This window comes from Numenius arquata, chromosome 3, assembly GCF_964106895.1.
Source record: "Numenius arquata chromosome 3, bNumArq3.hap1.1, whole genome shotgun sequence".
NCBI classification, from domain to species: domain Eukaryota; kingdom Metazoa; phylum Chordata; class Aves; order Charadriiformes; family Scolopacidae; genus Numenius; species Numenius arquata.
In genome coordinates this window covers 50,887,158-50,913,033 of record NC_133578.1, presented here as the reverse complement: position 1 = coordinate 50,913,033, position 25,876 = coordinate 50,887,158, and the positions used below count along the sequence as shown (strand labels likewise).

At 40.9% G+C, this 25,876-nt stretch overlaps 1 protein-coding gene across 1 annotated transcript; it reads right to left on the bottom strand.

Annotated features, from left to right (window-relative positions):
• Positions 1 to 395: 395 nt before the first annotated feature.
• On the bottom strand, positions 396 to 25,876 carry LOC141463568 (Y+L amino acid transporter 2-like). The gene is made up of 10 exons (XM_074146077.1): positions 25,350 to 25,876; positions 18,437 to 18,954; positions 14,398 to 14,523; positions 9,381 to 9,525; positions 8,274 to 8,397; positions 7,409 to 7,512; positions 6,628 to 6,724; positions 5,078 to 5,227; positions 2,782 to 2,965; positions 396 to 1,821 (listed from the first exon to the last, which is right to left on the bottom strand). Exons 2-10 carry the CDS (start codon positions 18,936 to 18,938, stop codon positions 1,730 to 1,732), a joined length of 1,524 nt encoding a protein of 507 aa, XP_074002178.1. The 5' UTR covers positions 18,939 to 18,954; positions 25,350 to 25,876; the 3' UTR covers positions 396 to 1,729.

Sequence of the window (25,876 nt, the reverse complement as noted above, 5' to 3'; positions counted from 1 at the left end):
GCAAAACAGGCATGTCTAATATCTTCATGTTCACCTTAATTTAGTGCATTTTTATTGTTCATACTTTGTATTGAAAGAAAACCCTGCTGAAGGGGAACTGCCACAGCAGATGGCATTGAAATGCAAACGGAAGGTTTCACAGGAGCCCCCTCAGCAAACATTGTGTTGGAGATGCCTGAAATTATGATCCTGCAAATGACCTTACCAGGCGAGGAGGGAATGAAGAGAGGTTGAAGTAGCAATGGTTGCCGCCTCCCCTGTTCCACTGCTCTTTCTCTGGGCAGACATCAATAAAAGACAATGATGCTAGAAGCCACAGGGACTTGTATATGATTAAATTACCTTAATTGGGGTTAATTGAATGGGAATAACAAAACTCAAATTCGAAACAGTGTATGTTATATTCAAATATAATTACAGAAAGGCAGTATGACTTGCCAACAAGGATAACAAATGGTACTACATACCAACAAACCGTATTAGAGCTGGAGCAGCTGTTTTTATGGTCTAGGCTGCAAGGCTGACGGCTACTTTTTAATGACAGTTACTGCCTCTTCCGTTTCAGGAGACAAAGAATTAGGACTAGTTGCACATTCCTATGTGCCACACTGAAAAACTTCTTCAGGTTCAAATGTCGCGTGCCTGTGTTGGGCGTTGTGCAACAGGCTCCCACGTGGCATTGAAGAGCCGGCAGCTGGGGCTGGAGGTTCTCTGCGTGCTCAGTAGGAGACCTGTAGGTCACCTTTCCCGCAGGAACTGGTGAGGCCTGAAGGGCTGGGCAGGGTCTCAAGGGATTTTTGTAAACATCAATAGTTTTTCACTTCTCCATGTGAATGCCTTAAGTAAATTCCAGCATGGAAAAAATCAGTATGATGCACAGGATCCCACTTTTGGTACTTCTAGGCAAGCAATGGACACCATGAAAAGGTGTTTTCCCTGGATATACTCTGGCTGGAATGTGACACAGCCCCTTACAGTGCTCCAGCCCTGCAGGTTGTTGTGGAAAGCAAAAGTATTTCATTTACAATGCTATAATTCGTTCGTTGAAAATACCTCTTCTGCAAAAGGGTAATAAATATGGGATATTGTAAAATAAGATTTTATAACAGAATTTAAAGGAGCAAAACCTTTGGTTTTCTCCTTTTGGTACCGTATGTATGCCAGGAATTATGCATTAGAATAGTTTACCACTAACACTACATTGACTCAAAGTACATCTACCAGTTTGAATTACATATTTTTTACTTTGGCTAAGAATTTAGTTACATTTTTAGAAGTACACTGTCGCTTCTACTTCCCAACTCAGGTTTTGAACCTTGCAAATATCTAGTCTGTCTTTTGTTAAATGTATCAATTTATTTCTTAGGATTGTGACTAGACCCAATGCTCTTTATTACAATTTAGCAATTAATGTAATATTTAGCATTTATCTACTAATAAATGTTTGTTCATACAATACTTTATAGTTTCAAAGAGTTACATGATAACTCATTATTAACAATTTAAAAAAAAATTTTAAAAGATTTTTTAAGATAAAATTTAAAAAAAATTAAAAAAGACTGTAAAACAGAAGGGTTTATAAAACAGGCACAAATTAACAGACATCAAACTGATGCATAGAACAGTGGTTAGTGCGTTAGTATAACTGAACACATGGGGAGAACTTCAGATGACAAAAATTGCTCCAGACGGGAAATGTCATGGCACAGCTCTTAATGTCAAGGCAACTCTATTTACTCTTGGCCGCTGTAGGTTCCATGTCTATGTCCAGGTCCGACAGAGCACAGTAGAAGAGCATCTGAACATATTTTGTTGTTGTAGCTGTAATACATAGCAAAAATGTGTGAGACAAAGTTATATCTTAGACAAGTGTATGGATTTGGGGGATTGGAAAGAACTACACTGATACTAGGAGAATCTTAAAACACCTTAATCAATTGGATTAAGCACGTTATAAATAGGTAAAGGCAAAAAGGAACCAAATAATTAAACAGAAAGTCTTATTCAATCAGACTTTGATCAACATTTTCATTGAATTATCAGATTGATAGCTGAGTTCAAACGGAATGAAAATATTAAAGATTTGCTTTTCAAGATTGCATGAATTTGAGGAGTGAAAACTGCCCTTCAGGCCAATAATTCATAATTTCATGATTTATGAAAAGTCATGGACTTCTTTGACTGAGATGTTCCACTCTGTGGGCAGAAAGTGAAGCAATGGTGTCCTGGCATTTCTGCCTTCCAGGGCATCCAACTGCATGCATTTAGTATTCACAATCCTACATGGCTTTTATTCAGTCAACACCTTGAAATGGCTCAACACCACAAATATTAGGAGACCATATATATCCACATATTGGACTCTTTTATACAGGTATGCAAGGTTTTATTTTCAGGACCATGTGATGAAGCAAATGATCTCGGATGTGCTGTATGCAGTGTAGTAAAACTTCATAGGTAGGTTTAGACTGGACATTAGGAAGAAATTCTCCACAGTAAGAGTGATCAGACACTGGAACAGGCTGCCCAGGGAGGTGGTTGAGTCACCATCCTTGGATGAGTTTAAGAGTCGCTTAGATGTGGTGTTGGGGGATATGGTGTAGGGGAGAACTTTGTAGAGTAGGGTAGATGGTTGGACTCGATGATCCCAAGGGTCTTTTCCAACCTAGATGATTCTATGATTCATAAAGAAAAAGGATTCTAGGAAAAATTATTCTTCCTGTCTTCTGACCAAGCATTTAAGATTTTGGTGCACTGGCTAGGACAAGATGATTTGCTTACCGGAGAGCCACTGTAGACATTTTGGTCGTTTTTCAACTGGCAGATAGACACCCAAATAATATGCAGGAATGCCCGAGAGGGCAATACCAATACCAATAAGGGAATTGATTGTGTCACTGTAGAGAGGAACTATGACCAGGAAAAGGGAACATAAACAGTATACTATAGGGAAGAAGAGGTTAAGCTGTGGAGACAAAAAAAAATAAATAAATAATTCCAACATTTACTAAAAGATGCAGAACATACTCTGTTTTCAGGCTTTGTAGATGAAAATTAGACAAGTCAATAATAAAAATATATCTATCGACTATTATCTACTGAATCTTTTGACTGCCCGTAGTCAGTGCAATTTGCTAGCTTCCGTGTGTGCTGCTGAGAGGCTCTTATCTGGTACGTACCTGAATATCTGACCATTTTGTTGTTTTCAGGCCTGCCCAAGCCTAGTTCCTTTCCACATCAGTACGAGATCAATCTTGGAAAGCAGTACTTTAAAACTGAGCAGCAATGGCTATTTTCCCTCGAACTTCAATTGCAAATTTTTAATTGTAAGTTTGATTGGGCACTAACTCAATTAGACCTTCAGTTACTGTGTTGATACTACAGAATTAACAGACTTGGGTATGACCATTTTGCCCGCACACTTAACAAATATACCACAAATAAGGAAAGTTACAATAACCTCTTTCCATGAAGAGCATTATTTTTTTTTTTTTTTCACTAAGATACCTTAGTTAAAAAAAATATATTTTTCACTGGCTGTAGTAATGAGCCTTCTCAAGAGTCCAGGAGCTGACATTCGAATACTAGCAGAAACTCCCGAGAGTTTACTGGTATAAATATTTTTTTTTTCCTTATAAAGGTAAAAAATATAAGTTGATAAAAACCAACTGCTGGGTTTCAGAAAAGGAAAAAGTGTATGCGCAGTTGTGACGTTGACTCTGCTGGCAAATGCTGATAGGAATTAAACAGTCATTATCTATAATCTGACTGTAATCCTTGCTTTAGTAGAGTCAATAGAAGAACTGCCAATAAGGCAAGATTTAATCTTTATCTTCCACATATTTGGGGGGAGAGTTTGGAAATGAAGTGTGAATATGCTTCAGGAAAATTTGGTCTGCTCTGGAAGAATGGAAAGTTTTCTAAACAGTAGGTGCTTAGGATATTTTACTCCTCTGTTTGAACCATGCTTTTTATAATCACGATGTTACACGCAAATGGGAATAAATAAAGTGTGGTTAAAAAATGGTGTGGGAGGTTAGGAAGAGTGAGTGACAAGGAAGAAATATTTAGATAGGTTGTTAATTTGGATTTCTCAGAATTTTTACTGCATCACTGCAAAGCTGAAATGCAGGTCACAGAGCCAACAGAGTGCAGGGAGATGGGAGCCAGCACGTGGTTTTGTGTGCCTGGGGGAAGCTGTGGGTTTCCATCCCTGCTTTCTGGACAATCACTGGATTAAAACTAGAAACAAGTTTTAGGCAGGCTTTGTTTCTGTGCAGTCTCCCTCTCCTAGCTGATAGCCAGACACACGTATGCAATCAATCATCAAACTTGCATTTTACTGTCTATGACCACTATGCAGTGAGAGAGAACACTCAAAATATATTTGATTATTTAAAATTTTGATCTTCTACATGAGCAGAAAATCAGGCATTTGGGGGCTTTGAAGGGATTTTGCTGAATTTGTTAAATCATGTAAGTTTGATCAGTGTGTTGAATTCTCTGGAGCCCCCATCACTAGCTCTACTGAGGCCCGCTGTGAGCAATACAAAATGGGGTTCTTCCAGGAGAGGCCTAGAACCCCAGGCATTTATTTATTCCTTATTTATTTTGAAATAAAGATAGTTAAAAGGTAGAAAAAAATTATTCACTGAAAAGTTTATTGAACATTGGAACAGGCTGCCCAGAGAAGTGGTGGAATCACCATCCGTGGAGGTATTTAAAAGATGGGTAGACATGGTGCTGAGGGACATGGTGTAATGGTGGTTTTGGCAGTGTTAGGTTGATGGTTGGACCCAATGATCTTAAAGGTCCCTTCCAACCTAGACAATTCTATGATTCTATGAAAAAGAAATGGTAGATATCATTTCAACCGCACAGCAAAAGTACCGGAACAGATATTCTTGTGGAAACTCAAATGGGTTTTGCTCCTTCCTTTCTTCTATGTTGAAATTATTTCTGTGGCTGATACATAGTCTATAACATAACTAGTAATGTTGTGGTTGTCGTATTAAGGATCACATAAGCATGTGCATTAGCTGGCTTTTAGGGCTGGTTTCCTCTCCTGTTTACTTACTTTAATAGGCCGTGGTCTATGTGGCTGACTATATCTCAAATATATCAGTCCTGCAATAGACAGACCCACAAAGAGCCAGTAGTTGAAGCAGTAGTAATTAATGAGGAGGAAAACATCTTCCACAAGGAGATAAAGCAACGTCATTAAGCCCTGGAGATAATAAAAACAAAGATTTTTTTAATGTGAAAGTAAAGACATGTCTTATAAAATAAAGAGGTAGCAAAGTTATGAAACAGCCTGTTTCCAACATATTTATCTGGAGTTAGGAGGTCAGTTCCTTTCAAGAAGGATGTACTTTAAAGTCCGAGAAATCTGCAAACGTGCTGTGTGAAACATGCTGGTATCTCTTCCTTAAACACAGCAGTGAGACCACCGCATTCAGCTGAAGTGGTGTCAGGTTTGCCAAGTCATGTTTCAGCATCAGCAGGGAACCCTCCTAAGAAAGCCAGGTGAGGAGCCCCAGACTCTGCTGCGCTATGGGGAAAGCTGCTAAGAAGCCTTCTGTAGGCAGCAGCTTACTCTGCTCTTCTGGTCAGCTTCAGTCGAAAAGCAAACCTTTAATTGGGTTTCACAGTTGGAGGCTCTCACGGTCCACTCGAACATCGAGACCAATAAATTCCGTGCTATGCAGGGATGCTATACTGCCTGCACGAAAAGACCTAAAATACCAGGAATTTAATGTCTGTTTTAGCAGATGAACAGGAAAAAATTCCAGTGTGAAAAACGTGAATGGTGGTGTATTAAGGGAGTATAGCGCATATTACCAGAGCAAACAGAATCTGTCTGAGAAGAGTATTCATAATGACAGTATAACTTTCAGTAAATTATTTGATGTCAAACAGGACCAGTATGATAATCTGTTCCTAAGCCATATGTAACAATGGAAGCCACCAGATAAAATACACGTTCAAGCAAACAGCAGTGTAATGCTTTTGAATGATTCCACCTTCTCTGCTTGTGCATATCCTCCCTCTTCTTTTAATCTGTTAGATTTATGGATTATTTATTAAAATCATTTTCACTAATTCTATACCTTATGGTTCCTTGATTTCCTGTTGCAAGATTCATTTGTATAGTGACAGCAGGAAAGAGTCAATATGGCTATAGGCATCCAGTGGTAGGAATTTAATTTTAAGTGCTTTGTCACTCCTGTTATAACTAGAGTCCTAGAAAATCAGCCTATGGCAGGGTCTGAGAGATGTTCCTGCCATATTCTTCTCCAGTGGCACTTGGAAAGCTCACATAAAGACTTAAAAAACTCCTGTCTACACGGTTGCATATTTAGCCATTGTCTGTTTTCGAAGTAATGCTATTGTACGTACTCCTTGCCAATCTTGTTCAGGGAACATATGAATGTGAATCAAGCCATTCTCTTTCCACTCAAAAAAACCCCACCAGACAAAATAACACCACCAGCACCCTCAATGAGTTCTAGAAATTGTGGGCATTTGAGGAAGATGTCTCCAGCGCAGGAGAATCCCGGGGGAAACCCCAGGCAGAGGCGAGGTGTTCATACTTCCCATGTCCAAACCCCCCGACCTGTCGCTTACGTTGAAGAGGAGAGCAGGGACTGGTGTGAAGCGCTTTATGTGGATCAAGCTCAGACTGTCAGGGAGGTGTCCTTCTCTGGCTCCAACGTAAAAAAGTCTGAAAAAGAGAGTAAGAAAACTCAACCAAGCAGTGTGCTGAGGACAAAGGCAGCATCCTGGGCATGTTTAGTTTGGAGAAGAGGAGGCTGAGGGGAGACCTCATTGCCCTCTACAACTCCCTGAAAGGAGGGTATAGAGAGGTGGGTGCTGACCTCTTCTCCCAAGAGAATAATGACAAGACCAGAGGAAATGGTCTGAAGTTGGGGCAGGGGAGGTTTAGATTAGATATTAGGAAGAATTACTTTCCTGAGAGAGTGGTCAGGCACTGGAACAGCCTGCCCAGGGAGGTGGTGGAGTTGCCATCCCTGGAGGTATTTAAGAAAAATGTAGATGTGGCATTTCAGGGCATGCTCTAGTGCCTGAGATTGTGGGGGTCTTCTGTGTGTGTATGGTTGGACTCGGTGATCTCAGAGGTCCTTTCCAACCATGACGATTCTGTGATTAATTCTTTTATTACTCTGTTGCAAATGCTGCTCTCTTCTCAAGTGAGCAGGACTTGAGTTTATCAATTGGTGCTGATCATAAGCAGACACGTCAGACCATAACAATCCTTTCATCATAAATGTACAACCCGACATGGCAAAAATTAACTGTGTCACTTTTACAATACATTAGTAAAGAATGCAGATTGATAATAAATGATTTGTTTTCAATTATTTAAAATAAATCATATATTTCATACCTAGATGCTGCAATTATTGATGAGTTTAAGCCACTATAACAAGACATGGCCACTGCTATAGGAATTATCCACTTAGCATAACTAAGGGTTTCATTGCCAAATGTCTGTAACAGAAAAAGAAAATAATAGTGAGGCTGGTTACATTAAGCATATGGAGAATCCCAAGAAATTCTGATGAAAACACACCAACTCAAATATATTGTCATACCCCATGCTTTCTTATGACACCCAATGATGACTTGGGAAATCAGAATTTGGAAAAACTGATCAGTATCAAAAATAAAAATGGCAGATACATTATAAAAAGATTAAAAAAAATATTCTAGCCTAGATCAAGTCAATGAGATAATAGAGGAATATGTATTGGCTTCAGTGTAATCTGACAAATCCTGACTGTAGCAATCCATGAGTTATAATTGTACTCTTATGTAAAATATTGATAAGGTTTTAAAAAAAGCATTTCACTGCACATTTTTGTGTTGAAAATATTGCTGTGATCCTGCAGCATTAAACATCACACACTGTACATTAGAACCTGGTTTTTAAACCACTCAGACTTTCTGTAGCTCTTTCTCTGTCTGGCCCTGGCAAAAACATCTTCTACAATGAAGTACGGTTAGGAGCAGGATTTACAGAGTATATAAGAGGATTTTACAAGAGCAGATTTATTGGATATATTCTTTATATGCACCTTCTAATATACTGGTACTCTTACATAAAAACAGTTTAAAGCAAAGCAAGAACCTTCAGCATGGAAAAAATTCAATTGCTTTGCCAAGAAGTATGCTAACCGGGATTCTTCCGCGATGTCATCCATACTTGGTTGACATCCAAACTTTTGGTTTAAGTATTTTATACAACTTACCACAGCCACTGCATCACTTGTGAGGAGAGCTGACATGTCCAACACTATGTAGTATGCTATATTAGTCAGTAAGTAAATAATAGCCACAATAGGCATTGAAATGGCAATAGAAAGAGGTAGATTCCTGCAAGAGGACAATGGCAAAATTATGTCATGTTCTCTAAATAAGGGATATTTAAATAAAAGATTGTTCCCAAATGCAAACATTTGTGAGTGGGTAACTCCATCACTTTTTGTAACTCATCATTTTGTCGTTATGGGGTTACAAAGTAATGCGCAGCCAAGTGTGGAACAATTCCATAAGCAGCTTAGGTGGATGCTTGTGGGTCTGTCACAAGTTACAGAGAAAAAAATGTACATTTATACCTGTAAATTTTATATACTGTCTTTTCTATGAAGCAATTTAAGAAAGCGCTTAAGCAATGAGATTTAAACCACACTTAGGTTTCGTGATCGTAGCATTTTTTTTTTCTGACTCATAACCTATGTATGTCCCAAGACAAGGTGGACTCAGTCTGAGTAGGTGAGGCACACCACTCCCACGGGGTGGACATCCCTACAGAGGGGAGGAGATTGTATTTCCAGTGCTACTCCGGACTTCTTTATTTTCTACTTAACCTTTCATCTTTAGTAAAATTAAAAATTTTTTTCCCATAGACAGTAATGCTGGACATCACATGATAAAACAGTCATAAACCTGAAACAGTCCGACTCCACTGGAGGAAAATAAAATCACTGTTCTATTTGAAAGAATAGGGAATTTTCTTTCTGAAAAGAAATAGGGGATTTTAGAGAGCTAGATGGACCCATGCTTTTCCCTGCTTTCAGCAGGGATTTGTTCTCCTTCTTTAAAAATTCTGGCCTAAAGCGGAAGGTTTAAAATACATATATGCAGACAAGTGATTTATGAGTGTGATGCAAATGGTGAGAGAGAACAATAATCAGGAAGAGTTTGCATACGTACTACTTCTCGGGAAAAGAAGAAGGTTTTTGCAGAAAAAATAGTTTGACTAATTTCCAATCAGAAACAAATACAGAGTGGCTTGTCCTGCCATCACCTGTCTTACCAGGACGCTCCAGCAGTTCAAAGGGAAAGCACCCGTTTACCTCTCAGGGTTCTGCATTTCCTCGGTGACGTAGTTGAGCGTGTCCCATCCCGAGTAGGAGAAAAGGGCAGAGTAGAGAGCCAGCGCAATCATCCCTGGGCTTGTTGCTGAGCCCTCAAATGGAGCTCGCAGGTTTTCTGTTTCTCCTGTACAAACAGCAGGTACCAATTAATTGTCTGTTATGTTTCAAGGATTGTAGCATAGAAGGACATGACACTAAAAGTCTCAGCTAATGAGAAGGAAATAAAACCCCACTGCATCCAGGTTTCATTACTATTTCTAGAAGTGCACAGCCTGTATTTTCACTTGACAAACAGGAAAGTTTCAGTCAGACGTTTGAACAGCTACACTTGTACAGGGAGACAGCAGAAGACATCTTCCCATGTTTATTAGCCGGCAGCGTGCACTGACAGCCCAGAAAGCCAACTGCATCCTGGGCTGCATCAAGAAAGTGTGGCCAGCAGGTCACGGGAGGTGATTCTACCCCTCTACTCTGCGCTCGTGAGACCCCACCTGGAATACTGTGTCCAGCTCTGGAGTCCTCAACACAGGAAGGACTTGGACCTGTTGGAACGGGTCCTGCGGAGGGCCACGAAAATGATCAGAGGGATGGAGCACCTCCCCTATGAAGACAGGCTGAGAGAGCTGGGGTTGTTCAGCCTGGAGAAGAGGAGGCTCCGGGGAGACCTCATAGCAGCCTTCCAATATCTGAAGGGAGCCTACAGGAGAGCTGGAGAGGGACTCTTTGTCAGGGGTGTAGTGACAGGACAAGGGGTAATGGTTTTAAATTGGAAGAGGGGAGATTTAGATTAGATATTAGGAGGAAGTTCTTTACTGTAAGGGTAGTGAAGCACTGGAACAGGTTGCCCAGAGAAGTTGTGGATGCCCCATCCCTGGAAGTGTTGAAGGCCAGGCTGGATGGGGCTTTGAGCAACCTGCTCTAGTGGAGGTGTCCCTGCCCGTGGCAGGGGGGTTGGAACTCGATAATCTTTAAGGTCCCTTCTGACTCTAACCATTCTATGATTCTATGATTATTTGGATGTGACTTGTGTAATTCTATCAGAATTCATGGCATCCTCATCTCCTGGCATCGCTGTCTATCCTACCGAAGGAGGGAGCTGTACTGAGGTCATGCTATGCCCTATCAGCCAGGCAGAGGCACTTGAAAAACCCAATTTCAGTTCCTGAATCTGTCTCATATTTCTTCCTCTTATCTGTGCTTTTGTTTTCACTAGATGCATTAGTGGCCACTGGAGGGGGAACTCCTGGAGGCTTGGTTCTCAGTGAGATGCTCTACCCTGCAAAGGTGCTCCCCAAAATTAGGAGAAGAGACTTGAAAAATCTTTCCTTTCAAAATTATCCTCTAGTTTAGCTCAATCGGTTGAGACCACAACCTGCAGAACGCTGCAAAATAGACAAAATGTTAATGAAACTGTATGAGCCTTCACTGCGATTCTGGAAAGGGGAAGAAAGGACTTACTGAGTTTACAGAAGGAAAGTTAACTATCTAATATAAATAGAAGTGGGTTTAAGTATTAAGGAAGACAGAAACATGCTGAAACCTCTATTAGGGAAGAAAGTAAGGTCTTTGTTATAAAATTAAACAATTTCACCCTGTGGCTAAACTAAGGGGTTTATAGATACTACAAAAGCAATAGAGTCTTTGAAGAGCAGTTACAACACCAGGAGACTGTTTGAACTGAGGAAGGTGAAGCTACAAGATGCACACATTCTTTGGGGAAGAATACAGTTGGAAGGAAAAAAAAAAAGAAAAATCCAAAAGGACCAAGAAAAGCTTTTTTTTAACTAAAGACAGCTATCAGGTACATTCACAGTGTTTCAAAACAACAGGCATATCTGAGCATATCAGAAGGAATACAGCAGGGCTAAAATGTCATAACCATTCCTTTCGTTAAAACAGCTGCTGAGTTTAAAAGAGTGCATTGACCCGATCACAGCTTCCTGCAGAAGTCTACATCATTCCTCCTCCCAGTCCTTTCTGTATTTAACTGCTGTCATGGTTCCAGTTGGGATGGAGTTAACTTTTTCTTAGGAGCAGCAGGTATAGTGCTCTGTTTTGGATTTGGGATGGGAATAGTGTGATAGTGCACTGGTGTTTTTGATTGCTGCTGAGCTCTCGAGGCCTTTTGTCCTCTTCACACCACCCCACCAGCGAGTAGAATGTTGGAGGGGCACAAGAAGTTGGGAGGAGACACAGCTGGGACAGCTGACCCCAAATGACCAAAGGGATATTCCATGCTATATGACGTCATGCTCAGTATATAAAGCTGGGGGAAGAAGAAGGAAGGGAGGGACATTCAGAGTGATGGTGTTTGTCTTCCCAAGTAACCATTATGCGTGATGGAGCCCCGCTTTCCTGGCGATGGAACACCTGCCTGCTGATGGAAGTAGTGAATGAATTCCTTGTTTTGCTTTGCTTGCGTGCATGGCTTTTGCTCTACCTATTAAGCTGGTTTTATCTTAACCCACGAGTTTCTTCTGGTTCTCTCTCCCATCTGAACTGGGGGGAGTGAGCCAGTGGCTGTGTGGTTCTAGCTGCTGCCTGGGGTTAAACCACAGCAAGTGCTCAGTTCTGCTTAAGCAAAGCGGAGACAAGACCTTTACTACCACTAAAATCCCTCAGCATTTTGCGTTCCTCATAATAACGTTTCCTCTCTGCCTTTACCCTCCCTGACCCCAGGGAGCAACGCGAGTGACCCGGCGTGGGTGATGTGGATGCACGAGCAGAGGGAATGGCCCCTGGTCCAAACTGCATTGTGGCAGCTGCACAGCAGTGAGCGGGCTGGGAGTTTTGAAGGGGGTGATTTGAAAGCAGGGGTAAATTTGTGACTGTGGGGATGGGGAAAAACTGCTGCAGGGGTGACGTCGTGGACTCACACCTTCATAAAACTGCAGCAGCTTTATGAGGGGAGCTACTGCTTCTTAAGTCACAGGCAATAGGACAAGAGGAAACGGCCTCAAGTTGCACCAGGGGAGGTTCAGATTGGATATTTGGAAAAATTTTGCCACTGAAAGGGTTATCAAGCATTGGAATGGGCTGCCCAGGGAAGTGGTTGAGGCACCATCCCTGGAGGTTTACAAAAGACGGGTTGACATAGTGCTTAGAGACATAGTTTAGTTATGTGAGGGGTTCTTTTGTATGTTTTTTTTTTTTTTTTTTTTTTAATCAGGGTTAGGTTGATGGTTGGACTAGATGATCTTAGAGGTCCCTTCCAACCTAGACGATTCTATGATTCTCATAACTGTGGCCCTTAAGCAATGCTTTTCCTCTGCATCTTCACATTCCTGCTGTTAGGAGTGGGTTGGTTTGTTCAGGTTTCTTTAGACTTGAATAAATCAGTGATAACTGACATGTATGGATAACGGCTAAACAAAAAAGCTCTCTTAAAGTCTGCAGTCTTTATAGCGTAGCAGCTGATGCATCAGAACTGCAGCCAAGGAAAGGAAAAGGATAGCAAACACGGAAAAAGCAAGCATGCTTGTTGGATTTTATAAGCTAGTTTCATCAAGAGAAAAAGACAGTTCCTAAATTGAAGAGGCAAATCCATCTTTATTTTAACTGAACAAAAATGCAATGCCTATTTCATTGGAATTTCATGGGAAAAGACAATGAAGAAACCTTAGTAGCTAAGTTTAGTAAACAGAACTAGAGCTGGAAGAGACTTTACTGTACCAGAGACCCAAATTAATAAAATCAGATCTATTATCATATACAAAGATCAGAGGTAGCACTGGAATAAACTAGTCTCCAGCTTTTCAGTGTATTCAGTTCAGTCCAGTTACTGCTGATACGGGGTGGCTCATCTGTCCTGTGATGTCTTACGATACCACAGTGATTCACGGGACCGCAGTATTACAGCCTTCTCCCTTGTTTCTAGGAGCAAGCATGCCCTCTCACCAAAGGAGGAAAGGAGGAGTTCCTCCGTCCCCAACCCCGTCCCCTCGCCGGTGGCTCTCTGCCATGGGCAGGGCAGAGAGAGCAGGGGTGAGGAGCAATGCAAAGGATGTGTCCAGCAATTTCCGCTGTGCTGTCCTGTCGTAGGACAAGTAGCGAGGTTAGCCTTTACCAAGCATGGGTTAGAGACACTCAGACTGACTTTAAATTAGTTAGTGCTAAACTGATGTTAATTCAGCTGGTATTTGTTGTTCAGCCTGAGCAACACAACTTGGTGTATGTTGGTTTCCCACACTAAGGGTAGAAGAATAATTAAACCTCCATTGCTTCCAAGCTATAAAGTTCCTCTAATCTTCCTATGGCAGGCATTTTTTTACAAAATAAATAACACTTCATATGTAAGTCTTAAGGAATCTGATCACAGAATCATTCAGGTTGGAAAAGACCCTTGGGATCATCGAGTCCAATCATCAACCCCACTCTACAAAGTTCTCCCCTACACCATATCCCCCAACACCACATCTAAATGACTCTTAAACACATTCAGGGATGGTGACTCAACCATCTCCCTGGGCAGCCTGTTCCAGTGTCTGACCACTCTTTCTGTGAAGAATTTTTTCCTAATGTCCAGTCTAAACCTACCCTGTTGCAGCTTGAAGCCATTCCCTCTTGTTCTATCGCTAATTACCTGTGAGAAGAGACCAGCACCAACCTCTACAATGTCCTTTCAAGTAGTTGTAGAGAGTGATGAGGTCTCCCCTCAGCCTCCTCTTCCTCAAACTAAACAGTCCCAGCTCCCTCAATCGCTCTTCGTAAGATTTATTCTCCAGGCCCTTCACCAGCTTCGTTGTCCTCCTCTGTACCCGCCCCAGCACCTCGATATCTCTCTTGTATTGAGGTGCCCAAAACTGGACACAATACTCCAGGTGTGGCCTCACCAGTGCTGAGTACAGGGGCACAATCACCTCCCTACTTCTGCTGGTCACGCTATTTCTAATACAAGCCAGGATGCCATTGGCCTTCTTGGCCACCTGGGCACACAGATTTTGAAACTCATACAGGTTCATTTTTAAGAATTTAATCTAATGAAAAATATTCTTACCTTTACCAATTTTGTAAAGGCCAACAGATATCACCAAGATAAGAGCCATAACTTTTGCATATGTGAAAACATCTTGTACACGGGTTCCCCACTTCACATTAACACAATTAATAAATGTTAAGGAACCTATAGAGAAAAAGAACATGCATGAGAAGAGCACTGGTATTTTACATCACATAAAGCATATTTCAAATACATCCAGATACCACCGCTCTTTCAAGAAATTAAAACAGGATCAAATTCCACCTAGAGTTATTAAAATGAATGAAATACCGATTTAAAAGTTACACAATAGTTTTTTGGAGGATGCCGTTTTCATGACAGTAGGTAAGACAAAACACATCAGATTTTGAATTTTAGGACTAACTCCTGTTCCTTTTAAATAATCTTTAAATTTCATTAAAGCCAGCAGAGTTGCTCACATGCAGAAGGTGAGATTTCTCTAAGTCTTTTATTTGCGCTGAAGTTTTTCCTGAAGTTCTCTCTGCCAATTTGAGCTGTAGTCTATGTCCAGAGTAAGGATGGCTTCTGCACCAAAAAGTTTGGCTGCAGTTGACAAGATACCGAATTGAACCAGGCCAGGATGCTTGTTAGTCTGTGCCCATAGCTTAGGAGCTGTGCCGTTCATGCTTTGACCCCAACTCTGAAGATTACAGAAGCACTTACAAAGTTCTCTCAAACCTCAGTTTTGACAGAATCTAATAGAAATAACAAAGTGGTGTGGTTGCAGAGAGTGGGTGGGATCAATTAATTCTTCTTTCCTCCTTCTGCCATATTCTTTGCATTCAGTTTTGTTGCAGAAGTTAAACCCTGATGGGCCAATAAAGTGCTGTGGCGAGCACTCCTGCTTGGCTGGTGGCACGTCCAGCCAGGGGCTGAGCCACCTCCTCTCACTCTAGCCCACACACACACAGAGCATCACAACTTATCTCTCTTGCAACTCCATAACTCAAAAGAGAGGTAGACGAGGAACGGAAAGGTTATTCATGGGTACCAGGTATAAAGCCCAGCTGCTGGAGAAGACAGCAGGCCAAATGCGGCATGGGTGGTCCAGAGCGCTCTCCAGAATAGATCAGAATGGGCTATTTCTGCTCTAGCAGCCTTGTTGGTCTTTCCTGCTGTTTCTTTGACCTGCCTATAATCTAGACTTCAGTTTTGAAAGGAAGAAAAAGGGGTTTGTAATGTTTAAAATGAAAACCATTTAGAAACAGAATCACAGAATGATATGGGGTTGGAAGGGACCTCTGGAGATCATCCAGTCCAACCCCCTGCCAAAGCAGGTCCACCTAGAGCAGGTTGCACAGGAACGTGTCCAGGCAGGTTTTGAATGTCCCCAGCAATGGAGACTCCACCACCTCTCTGGGCAGCCTGTTCCAGGGCTCTGCCACCCTCAAAGTGAAGAAGTTCCTCCTCATGTTTAGATGGAACTTCTTATGTACAATTTTATGCCCGTTTCCTCTTGTCCTGTCTCTGGGCACCACTGAAAAAAGACTGGCCCCATGCTCTTGACACCCTCCCTTTAAGTGTTTATAGGTCTTGATCAGATGCCCCCTCAGTCTTCTCCAGACTAAAAACCTTTCTATATAGTAAGGAAAATAGCATCCAACCACAGATGCTCACAGAACTTCTTGCCCTCATTGTCACGAGCGACTCTGCATAGTTGACAGAGTGTCTTGTCAGCTGTCAAGGTAATAATAAACCTGTTTACAGAAATGGGACTTCACTTGCCCCACTGTTTCCTATTACTATACCAATGTTGTGCAGTGGGGACAGAATTCTGTTTTTATTCTGCTATAAAAAAAACCCCAAAGGTTATATAATGATTGTTCATACCTAGTGTCCAGTTTGAATATAATTTTAAACCTGTCTGTAAATTATGATTTCTGTAAACCTTGCTCTAGTAGATGTGGCATATACATTGAAATAAGATTTTATGCTCTATAGCTTAAAAAAATTGCCTCAGTAGTAGAACTTAACCATATACCTCTTCCTTAAAAGTACAGTAGTATATATCAGTAACTGTTAGAATTATAGGTCTATGTCTTGAAAATTATAACGTAAGTGTCAACTGAAGTTTTTAATACTGAACATTTAGGAATCATTCGTGATGCTATAAAGTGCTATTTGAAACACTGCAAAGGGTATGTTTACTGCATGTGCATATGACACATAACATGTATCCTGTGCTGCAGAGTGTAGTTAAATTCAAGGCAATGGGATCTCGTCATGGAATTTCCAGTAAATTCTACGAAATATATATATTTAAATAAGTTCTCTCCACTATGTTGGTGAAGTGCCAATTAAATCCATGCTCCTGAGCCTTATCAAAATTGTTCAAGCTAGGAGTAAATTTGCTATCTGACACTGCTGAACTGCATATCACAGTTAGTTAACATAATACACTGTAATTTTCCCTGCAATCTGGGCTGTTACTCAAAATGCTAAGCCTAGTCAGTGGCAAGGCAACTAATTTGCTGTATGAGAAAGCAGCAGCTGCCAGCAAAACCTGGGGCATCAGCTCAGAAATCAGAGGTGCTAGAGCACACAGCTGATTCACATGAAGACTACAGCAAGAATAACTAAGAAAATAAAGGCTTAAAGAAGTATCAGCTGATTGCTTCTCTTAAGTGTTAGGATTCTATGATTCTATGATTTAATAAGGTGCACCTAGAAATTTTGATCAAATAAATAACTGCTTTCCTGTGCAAGTGGAGAATTTCAGCTAACAAAGTCTTTTGGAGTAGGATTAGTTGCCTTTTAGACTGCTGAGTGGTCACGACAATCTCAAGTTCTACCATGGAGCCTTTTTCAGAAGTGAACTTCCCCTACACCACAGTGGCAGGAGTCAGGGCTACAGAGAAAACACCTTCTCCGAATTGTCAGTATACATTATATTACGTTAAGTTAAAAGTACTTACCCTGTTGGAGGCTTTTGTGGAGTTACTGAATTTAAGCCACGGAATCACAGAATTGTCAGAGTTGGAAGGGACCTCTAGAGATCATCTAGTCCAACTCCCCTGCTGAAGTAGGATTGCCCAGAGCACATCACTCAGGACTGCATCCAGGCGGGTCTTGAAGATCTCCAGAGAAGGGGACTCCACGACCTCCCTGGGCAGCCTGTTCCAGGGCTCTGGCACCCTCACCGGAAAGAAGTTTCTCCTCATATTTAAATGGAACTTCCTATGTTCCAGCTTGTGCCCGTTGCCCCTCGTCCTGTCACTGGGAACCACTGAAAAGAGTCCGGCTCCATCCTCCTTCAACCCACCCTTTAGGTACTTGTAAACACAGATAAGGTCTCCCCTCAGCCTTCTCTTCTCCAGGCCAAAGAGCCCCAGCCCTCTGAGCCTTTCCTCATAAGGGAGATGCTCCAATCCCTCAGTCATCTTTGTTGCCCTGCGTTGGACTCTCTCCAGTAGTTCCCTGTCTCTCCTGAACTGGGGAGCCCAGAACTGGACACAATATTCCAGTTGCCATTTTAAAAAGATCACACTACAGCACAGCCTCAAAGGAGCTCATACCCCAACTTGACAAATCCACATTTAAAAGGAAAAGAATCTGAGTGCAGTTCATCTACTGGAGCACAGATCTGTAACGCTTATCCCTGTGTTCACCCAAGACATACAGTCACAACAAAGTCAACTCTGTGCAGTGTCTGATTACACTCCACAATTTTTCTAGAGACAATACTCATATTATGCAGAGTATTATTACATCTATATGAATTTTAAGATTTTTGTTCATCTGTTGATTTGCAAGAGAGGGCGTGGAGCAAATGCAGGCTGCATATCAGGCCGATGATCGTATCTTTAATCAGCAGCCATAGTTTCCCCCAGCCAAATTGTTGTAATTCTCCTTTCCTCTGTAATAATCCCAGCCCCAATTAAAATACATCACGACAAAAGATTATTGGCTCTTAAGAACATGTTTTAGAGAGGCAATAATTATTTTCACAGAAGGTGAAGGAATAGAAATTCAGGAAAATCTCTCTGAGCACCTACAATTATAGTTCTTAACTTCTAGGAATCATAACTTTACTTACAAATACAAGCAGCTGCAATCAACCTGACTGCATCATATGGCGGCTCACAATGAGGAAAAATTGGTTGAACAATATAGTTAGCAAACGTGATTGCTATCACTGCCTGGGTTGTCGGTTCGATAATTAGCAAGGAAGACCACAGTCTGATGAAGGCCACAAAGGCACCAAATGCTTCCAGGATATAGGCATAACTGCCTCCAGATTTAACGATGGATGTTCCCAATTCAGCGTAACATAAAGCTCCAAACAGCGAAAACATCCCACCAAGTGCCCAGATGACTAGAGAGAGTCCGTAGGAAGCACTGTACATTAAAACACCTCTGGGTGATACAAATATCCCAGAGCCAATCATGTTCCCTACAATCAAGGAAACTCCATTTAGTAACGTGATTTCTTTTTTCATCTGCATTTTTTCACTTGTGTCTGCCATATTGTCCATTTCAGTTTTTCCATTCTTAGTTTTGGATCTTTTATTGCAGAATATTCTCCAGGGGCCTGGCATCCTCAACTGTCATTACCTGAAAACAAGAGGACAGAACATCTTTTTTAACAGACATGGCATCAGAGAGACAGATAAGATGATTAGCATACAAGGCATAAATTCTGCAAAGAAAATTATTTTGCCTGCTTTTATCTTGCAGTCCAGGATTTTCTTATCTTTCACTGTTCTGTACATTTTGAATGGATGAATGTGAAGCTGAAGCTTTCGTGAACTCTCACTTCACTATTTATCTTGAATTGTAATCCTACATTATGTTATTGAAGTTTTCTTAGGGAAGAAAGAGACGCTGTACCCCTGGAAATATGTTCTTATGCAGCAGGAGTGTCCCATACAGGTGTACCTCTCCCTGAATTTTGCTCCATTCCCTAGAAGAATTTTACTTCATTGTTATTTGTTTCATCAGTCTCATCCATCTGAAAATTATCTGCTGAGGAATACAAAAGAAAAGAGAGAAAAAGATACTCAAGAACTCCAGCCTCAGGAGGCTAATGTTAATGGGAGGATAAAGAAAAGAGCTTCAGCTGTTGCTAGAGATGAGATTGCTGCTGCAGTGAATAATGCAGCTTGTTTAGTTATTAACCTCACTTGACTTCTGGGAAGAAGCCACTAGCATGCCCAGGGATTGAGTTTTGAACACCCTGTTCCTGGAACGCTTTTGTATAAGGGAGTTCAACAAAACACGACTGTAAAAGCTTCCCACTCCAGTGCTTACAGGACAAGATCCAGCTCGCCAGAAGCTGGGAAAAACGACATAACTGCCTAGCTGCGTTGCTAAATCAGCCTTGTGCACACATCACACCCCTCTGGGGCTGAGGTCCTCAGGGATGGGGAAGGGAAACGTAAGAGCTGGGACTGCAGCGACTGTCTCAGTTCTTTGGCCCTGCTGGCTCGTAACGATGCTTACTTAGAACAATGACTTCTTTTGGGTGCCTGTCTCAAAAGAAATTTATTTCTCCTTCCTTTCCGCCCTCCACACACACTCTAAAACACTTCCAAAGAAAACGTCGTCAGAATCCTAGGAGCTAAAGCCAAGTTCTCTCAGCAGAACAAAGTTATTCCACGCGACACTGGTCAAAAACACTCGATCACAATTTTACGTTGTTAAAACGTGGGTCAATGGCCAGTTTAAAACAAACAACCTGCCCTACCCAAACTTCCCGAAAGGTTTGCATTCCTTTGTAAAGTGTACCTGGTGTAGCAGGCCTGAATAATGTATATGCGCTCTTTTCCAGCTTTTTTTGGTGCAACTCAGTTTCCTAGTTGATCAAATAACTAATGAGGCCTGATGAGGATTAAAGATTAAAAGATGTCAAACTCTCTTTAAAGATTAAATGCTTTTCTCATCCCAATGGAACTTTCTCTAACTGCCGGAGCACTGTGGGGACTCTGGAGTAAAGTTAAATATTAATTCTTCCCATAGGTGTTCAAGCACGACTGCTGAACCCCCCATCCTTTGCTGACCTCCTCTTCACACATGGGTGACTCCTCTTACTTCTCACTTTATCCCTCTAAGAGTAAAAAACCATCATCTTGATCTGGGGAGAGAAATTTGAGGCATCAAATACACCAGTCCTGTATCTTCCTTAAATCTCCTCATAAGCATTCCCAGTTTCCAGTCACAACCTTCTCCCCTGAAATACGAGCTCATAGTTCCAGAATATCCTGGCTCCATTTCTGCTCTCCATGGCTATGTGAAACGTTGGCAGAAACCCCCTTCCATGATTGCAGCTGTCCCAAGAGCCCAGCAGGACAGCAGCATGCTAGAAATTTGGGCAAAACTCTGTATTAATGCTAATTTGGCAGCAGAGGTGATTTAAAATCACCTCGTGCTTTTTGTGCCTGATCTGGGATTTTTTTCTTAAATTTTTTATTTCTGAAATGTGGGTCATTCAGAGCTCTGTCTCTGAGCCAAAATGCACAAATGTTTAAGTGGGTACAGCTCAAAGGGAGTGAGAATTTAAAATGCAGCTGTTCCCGAGGTGATGCGAATGTGGAGCTGTTGCACCACTACACAAGTAGTGACCGAAAAACCAAAATGGCCATCAGTTTTCCTGAAATGAAGTCTCACTGATAAATGAGCTAAAGCTATTTTCCTGTAAAGTAGGATACACAATGCAATTGGCAGGTTGTCACTTGTGGACATGATATCAAACCTGAACTTTGATGTCTAGTGCGGATGGCCCGGTAGCTAAAGGGAATTTTGAGCATTTAAACTGGCAACGCTACTTGAATCTAGTAGAACTTTTACAATCTGTAGCTTTCGTGAGAGCACAAAGGTAAAGATTAAATTATTTTCTTAAGTTACACAATGTTTTCCACATTCTTTTCTTCTCTCTTGCGCTAACAAAAGTTTATTTCACATCTCTAAAAATGTGTAACCAGAGCTGTATAGGGAAACATTTCTTTCATAGTAAGTGACTGTAGGTGAAATAATTTTGAAAGAAAAACAATTAGAAGAAGAAACAGCTCAAAATTCTGTACTTTGAGAGATGTCACATTAGCAAAACTTTTAACCAGACCCCGAATTATGTCCACAAATAGGTAACAGACTGAGAATCAAGAGTAAGAGATTCACTTTGCATAACCAAGATGTGTAACTTCACTGTAGTTGTTACCCTAATTTATATCAGCTGAAAATCTGCAAGAAAGTATCAATTTGAGAACAAAATCTTTTAAACAGCTTCTGCCCGTCCCTGTCACCTCCTGCCCCAACTCAAGCCAAAAGCAATATTCCCACTAGCTTTGACAGTGCAGTGATTTCATTCAGTGGGGTCACAATGTTGAAGTTGTTATTGGTTTCTTTACTCAGGACTATGTCTTCCTTAAATAAACAAGATTTGACTGAGGCAGGACTCATGGTAGTCCTTAGCAAAGTATTCATGCTATTAAAAAAATTCATGCTATTAAAAAAAATTAGAGAAATAGAGGAAATATTCTCCTTTACAGATCATCCTGTTTTAATAGCAAAAGGAGACATTTTTTTGGTCAAATGTGTAAAGAATATACTGCTGTTACAATCCAGGCAGCGATGAAAACAATTTGAGGATATGCCCACCGTCCATTGCCATGGTGTAACCCTTCCCCTCATTTATATCTTCTGCTATTTTGTTCCTACTGAACCTGGCCCATAGTCCTGCCCTCCTGCCTTACTGTCACTTCATCCTCATGCTACCATCTCTCCTTCCTGGGACCATCACTGTCACCTCTGCCTCAAACTGCTGTACCAAAAAAGCTTAATAAGCTAAGAAGCCTGGCTGTTCGGGCATGGCTTTGTCACTTCGGCGTATCTGTAGGTCATGTTTTGAGGATGCACATAATCCAAGTGAGAGCCAGTACTGACTAAGGTCTGGGAGGGCTTACATGCTGGGGACAACCATCAGAGCCGTAACAAGTTGACTTCTTACAGGGGGGTGGCAGTTTTCAGTTGGAAAATCCTATATTATATTAGGTAACAAATCCTTACAGTGAGTCCTCTAGCAGAGAGGAATTCCGACTGGCTTCCTGAGAATGGAAAGCTTTAATTTATGCAGTAATTAAAAAAGGGAGGTTCTTAGCATTCTGGCATTCCGCTTCAGCACGGTTGAGTATTTAAAGGCTAATCCTACTGCAATAATAGAACTTTATGGCATCAAAAATGTAAGTACAGGTATTTTAGGAACTCTTGGGTATGAAGTCTGAAGAGCAAGACATAAAAGCTTCCTGACATGAAGGAATGTCCCTGCTCTCTTGGTCCCCGTGGGCTGTGACACGCAGAAAGAGCTATTGCTCTCTGGAAATCAGAGATTCAGACAGGCATCAACACGCCGATGTGCCTCAGAAGCTGCAGCTAAATTAAGGCTAAATGAAACAGCTGCAAACACTTGCCTGTGCCTCGTGTCAGCAAGTGATCTCGACTGCAGAACTTCAGAACCCGGTTTTCATGCAGGTCCCGCTCTTCCTTAGGGGCTCCCTCAACAAACGGAGGAAAGTTTTCCTCTCAGAGAAAAAGCAGAATGCCTTGAGAGCAGACCGGCCTAATGGCCCTAAATCCTTTGCAATCTCATGCTTACCTCCCAGTACAAAGAGCAACAGAAAGGAACTTGTTGACCAACAACTGAGAAGTTAAGGAAAACAATACCACCATATACAAGTAATTCTCAATAGCTAATTTTTTAGTTGAACCACTGCCAGAAGTCATACAGAAAAGTGAAGGAGGAAGGGACAGCTTGAAAGTAGTTGAAAACCAAAGTTGAAATCAAAGACAGTTCTTCCATAAATTACTGCAAGACTGGTTTGGCAGGGCAGGATTTTCTCAGACACCTCCCACCCTTCAGGGATTTACAGCTTCATGAGTGATTGTCTTGTTCTTGAGGAGGTAATTAACCTTTGCCAAATAATTAAGCAAGGCTTGGTCAGGGGTTATGGAAGTGTGACATCTTATGAACTGCTCACATAGACTTCCAGAGGGATGGAGCTGCTTCTATTTGTTAGGACATTTTGAAATTCTCAGCTTTTAATTCAAGAAATACTAGTAAACAAATCAGAGGATCTCTCTTAAAGACCAAATATTATTCCCTTCTGCAGATTTCCTTGGAAACTGAGGGCATTTAGAAAGTCATCTCCTGTCAAAGATGTTGGAACATGCTGGACATCAAATTTACTCCTTAAAGTTATTTCAGATAATTTCATGGCCTTTTCTTTAGGTGATTGTTGTCTACTGCCATGTAATTTCTCAATAATGAAAGTCTGCTATGCCATCAATGAACATAGGAAAGTCAAACCAGGCAACAAAACTGCTAAATGAATGACATTAAGGATGAAATTTAAAACCAAAATCCAGCATATTTTAATTATGTTTGTAATAGAAATCATTATATGTGTAGAAAGCCATTTTAAAAGTCACAAGCAATCTCTTACTTTCTCCGAGTACACTCTGGATAATTTTTTCCTGTGTGTAGCAGATTGACCATAAATTAAAAAAAATCCCCCAACATATACATTTATATTAATAGCTATTGGAACACGAAATCAGATGAGCCAGCAATTTCCAACATGACCAAAAATGTATAGAGCAAACTTCAAAACACTGGTGCTGAGCATGAGCATCAACAGGTCTTAAAGGAAGTATTCCTGGCAGATTATACCGCTGGACATTTTCCAGCGTGACAGGAGATCAAGCCAACAAAACAAGATTATGCATTATGAAGGAACAGCATAAAATAAAATACTCTTAGCAATAATAAGAATAAAAAAACCAAACAACAACAACAAAATATCCACTTTTATCTCCTCTGAAGAAAACATATCCCACTTACTAGGAAACAAGCAGATTTCCTTTTAGTTTTTATATTTTATGTTTATAAAAATACTCAGTGAATTGAAGCTTCCAATGTGCCAATCACATTACTGTGGTCGGAGGCTGGTTTTCCCATAGGAGGAACTTGCTCCACCCCCAGTACTCCATTCCCACCCCAAAGCAAATCACAGAGGATATTTGGGAGAGACGCTACTGTAGTCCAAACCTAAGAAAGGTATTAAAAAGAGAAGGTAGTGGCCTACCGGGGGCGGGGGAAGTAATAGAGTTGTTTCCTTTAGCAGAAAGGCTACTCTAACTGAAATCTGTAGCTGCTGATCTAAATAAGCACACATCTGTTTCACCAGGACGGGTAAGTTAACGCTAATATGAATAGTCTCTTCTCTCACTCTTGGTTTAGCCTTGTCTTTAGCTGCTATTTTTATTACAGTAGCATGAATACTGAAATCGATGAGAGCTTTTAAGAAAGAAGATCCCAGACTCTCCTGGAACGTAGATTCTCCAAACAACCTCAGCTGAGGTCATTAGCAGGCAGAAACGGGCAACTTAAATATCAGCTGCTCTCTATTCCTTATAAAGTTGTGATAGAAATAAGACAAAAGAAAGGTTGGAAAAAAAAAAATATAATTCCTTCATCCACATGCCACTGAAACCAAAAACGACCCTTCCCAGATGTTAATGTGAAACAAATGCAGTCTAATTCCTTCTTGTTAATTTAGAAAGCCACAATGGGACTCTTTACTAACACTGTACACAAGGCAGATGTTTATTCTCGTGGCATAACTTGCCAAAGCAGAAAGGTTTTTAGAGTAGGGACACTAGCAAAGAATGGTAGTTAACTGAAATTCATAGGTATTATTTAATTTAAAAAACCTAATGGTTTTCTGTTTACTTTTTTGGATACATGTTTTTAAAATCTAATCTACTCATTGTTAAATATTTATCAACTCTCTAATTTCTCTTAACTAGAAAATTATATATCTGTGGCTTTTCTAATAACTTATGACATGATGCATGATACACAAAACAGGCTGGTCTGGTATTAAGATCTTATTTAAATTAAATAAACTTTAAAAAAAATCTAAGATAAAAAATAACTAAAGAAATAAATTACTTACCTAATGTACTCAGCTTTGTCTTCTGAAACAATATGTTGTGCTGTTTATGAAGTACTTTTGGAAAGACTGTGTGGTATACAGTACAATATCTACCAAAAGAAGTAAACATCCAGAAAATAAAGTCTTCGGGGCAGAGCAAAAAAGTTAATCAATGCAAGAGCACTAACCTGTGATTTTTGTTTTCCATGAACGACAAGGCCAATAGTAAAGTAAAAATTTGTGCTCAGATGTCAAAGGGCATCTGGAAGGAGCTGATCCAGCACGTCAAGAGTCTGAAGTCACAGGACAGAGCTGAGGCACCAGAGTCCAGATAACAGGACTTCATCAGAACGGGCTACTAATCCATACAGGAGAGTGAAATAATTGAATTCAAATGCAGATATCCCTCCAATCCCTCCAGCCTCAGTAATCCAACTGGAAAACAAGGAGAGTTGCATCATGTCGCATGTTCCATACTGTAGCCCACAGTGCCCCAAAGGAATAATAAAAACAACCCAAATCTTTCTATCGTAAGTCAGTGCTCCTCC

What these genes read in the sequence shown, in the direction of transcription:
- LOC141463568 (XM_074146077.1), bottom strand. Translation starts at nt 18,938, where the DNA reads ATGCCAGGCCCCTGGAGAATATTCTGCAATAAAAGATCCAAAACTAAG. An exon ending in TCCCTGCTCTCCTCTTCAAC is followed by an intron (nt 5,228 to 6,627) that starts GTAAGCGACAGG and finishes TATTATCTCCAG; the next exon opens with GGCTTAATGACGTTGCTTTA. An exon ending in ATGTCTACAGTGGCTCTCCG is followed by an intron (nt 1,822 to 2,781) that starts GTAAGCAAATCA and finishes TATGTATTACAG; the next exon opens with CTACAACAACAAAATATGTT.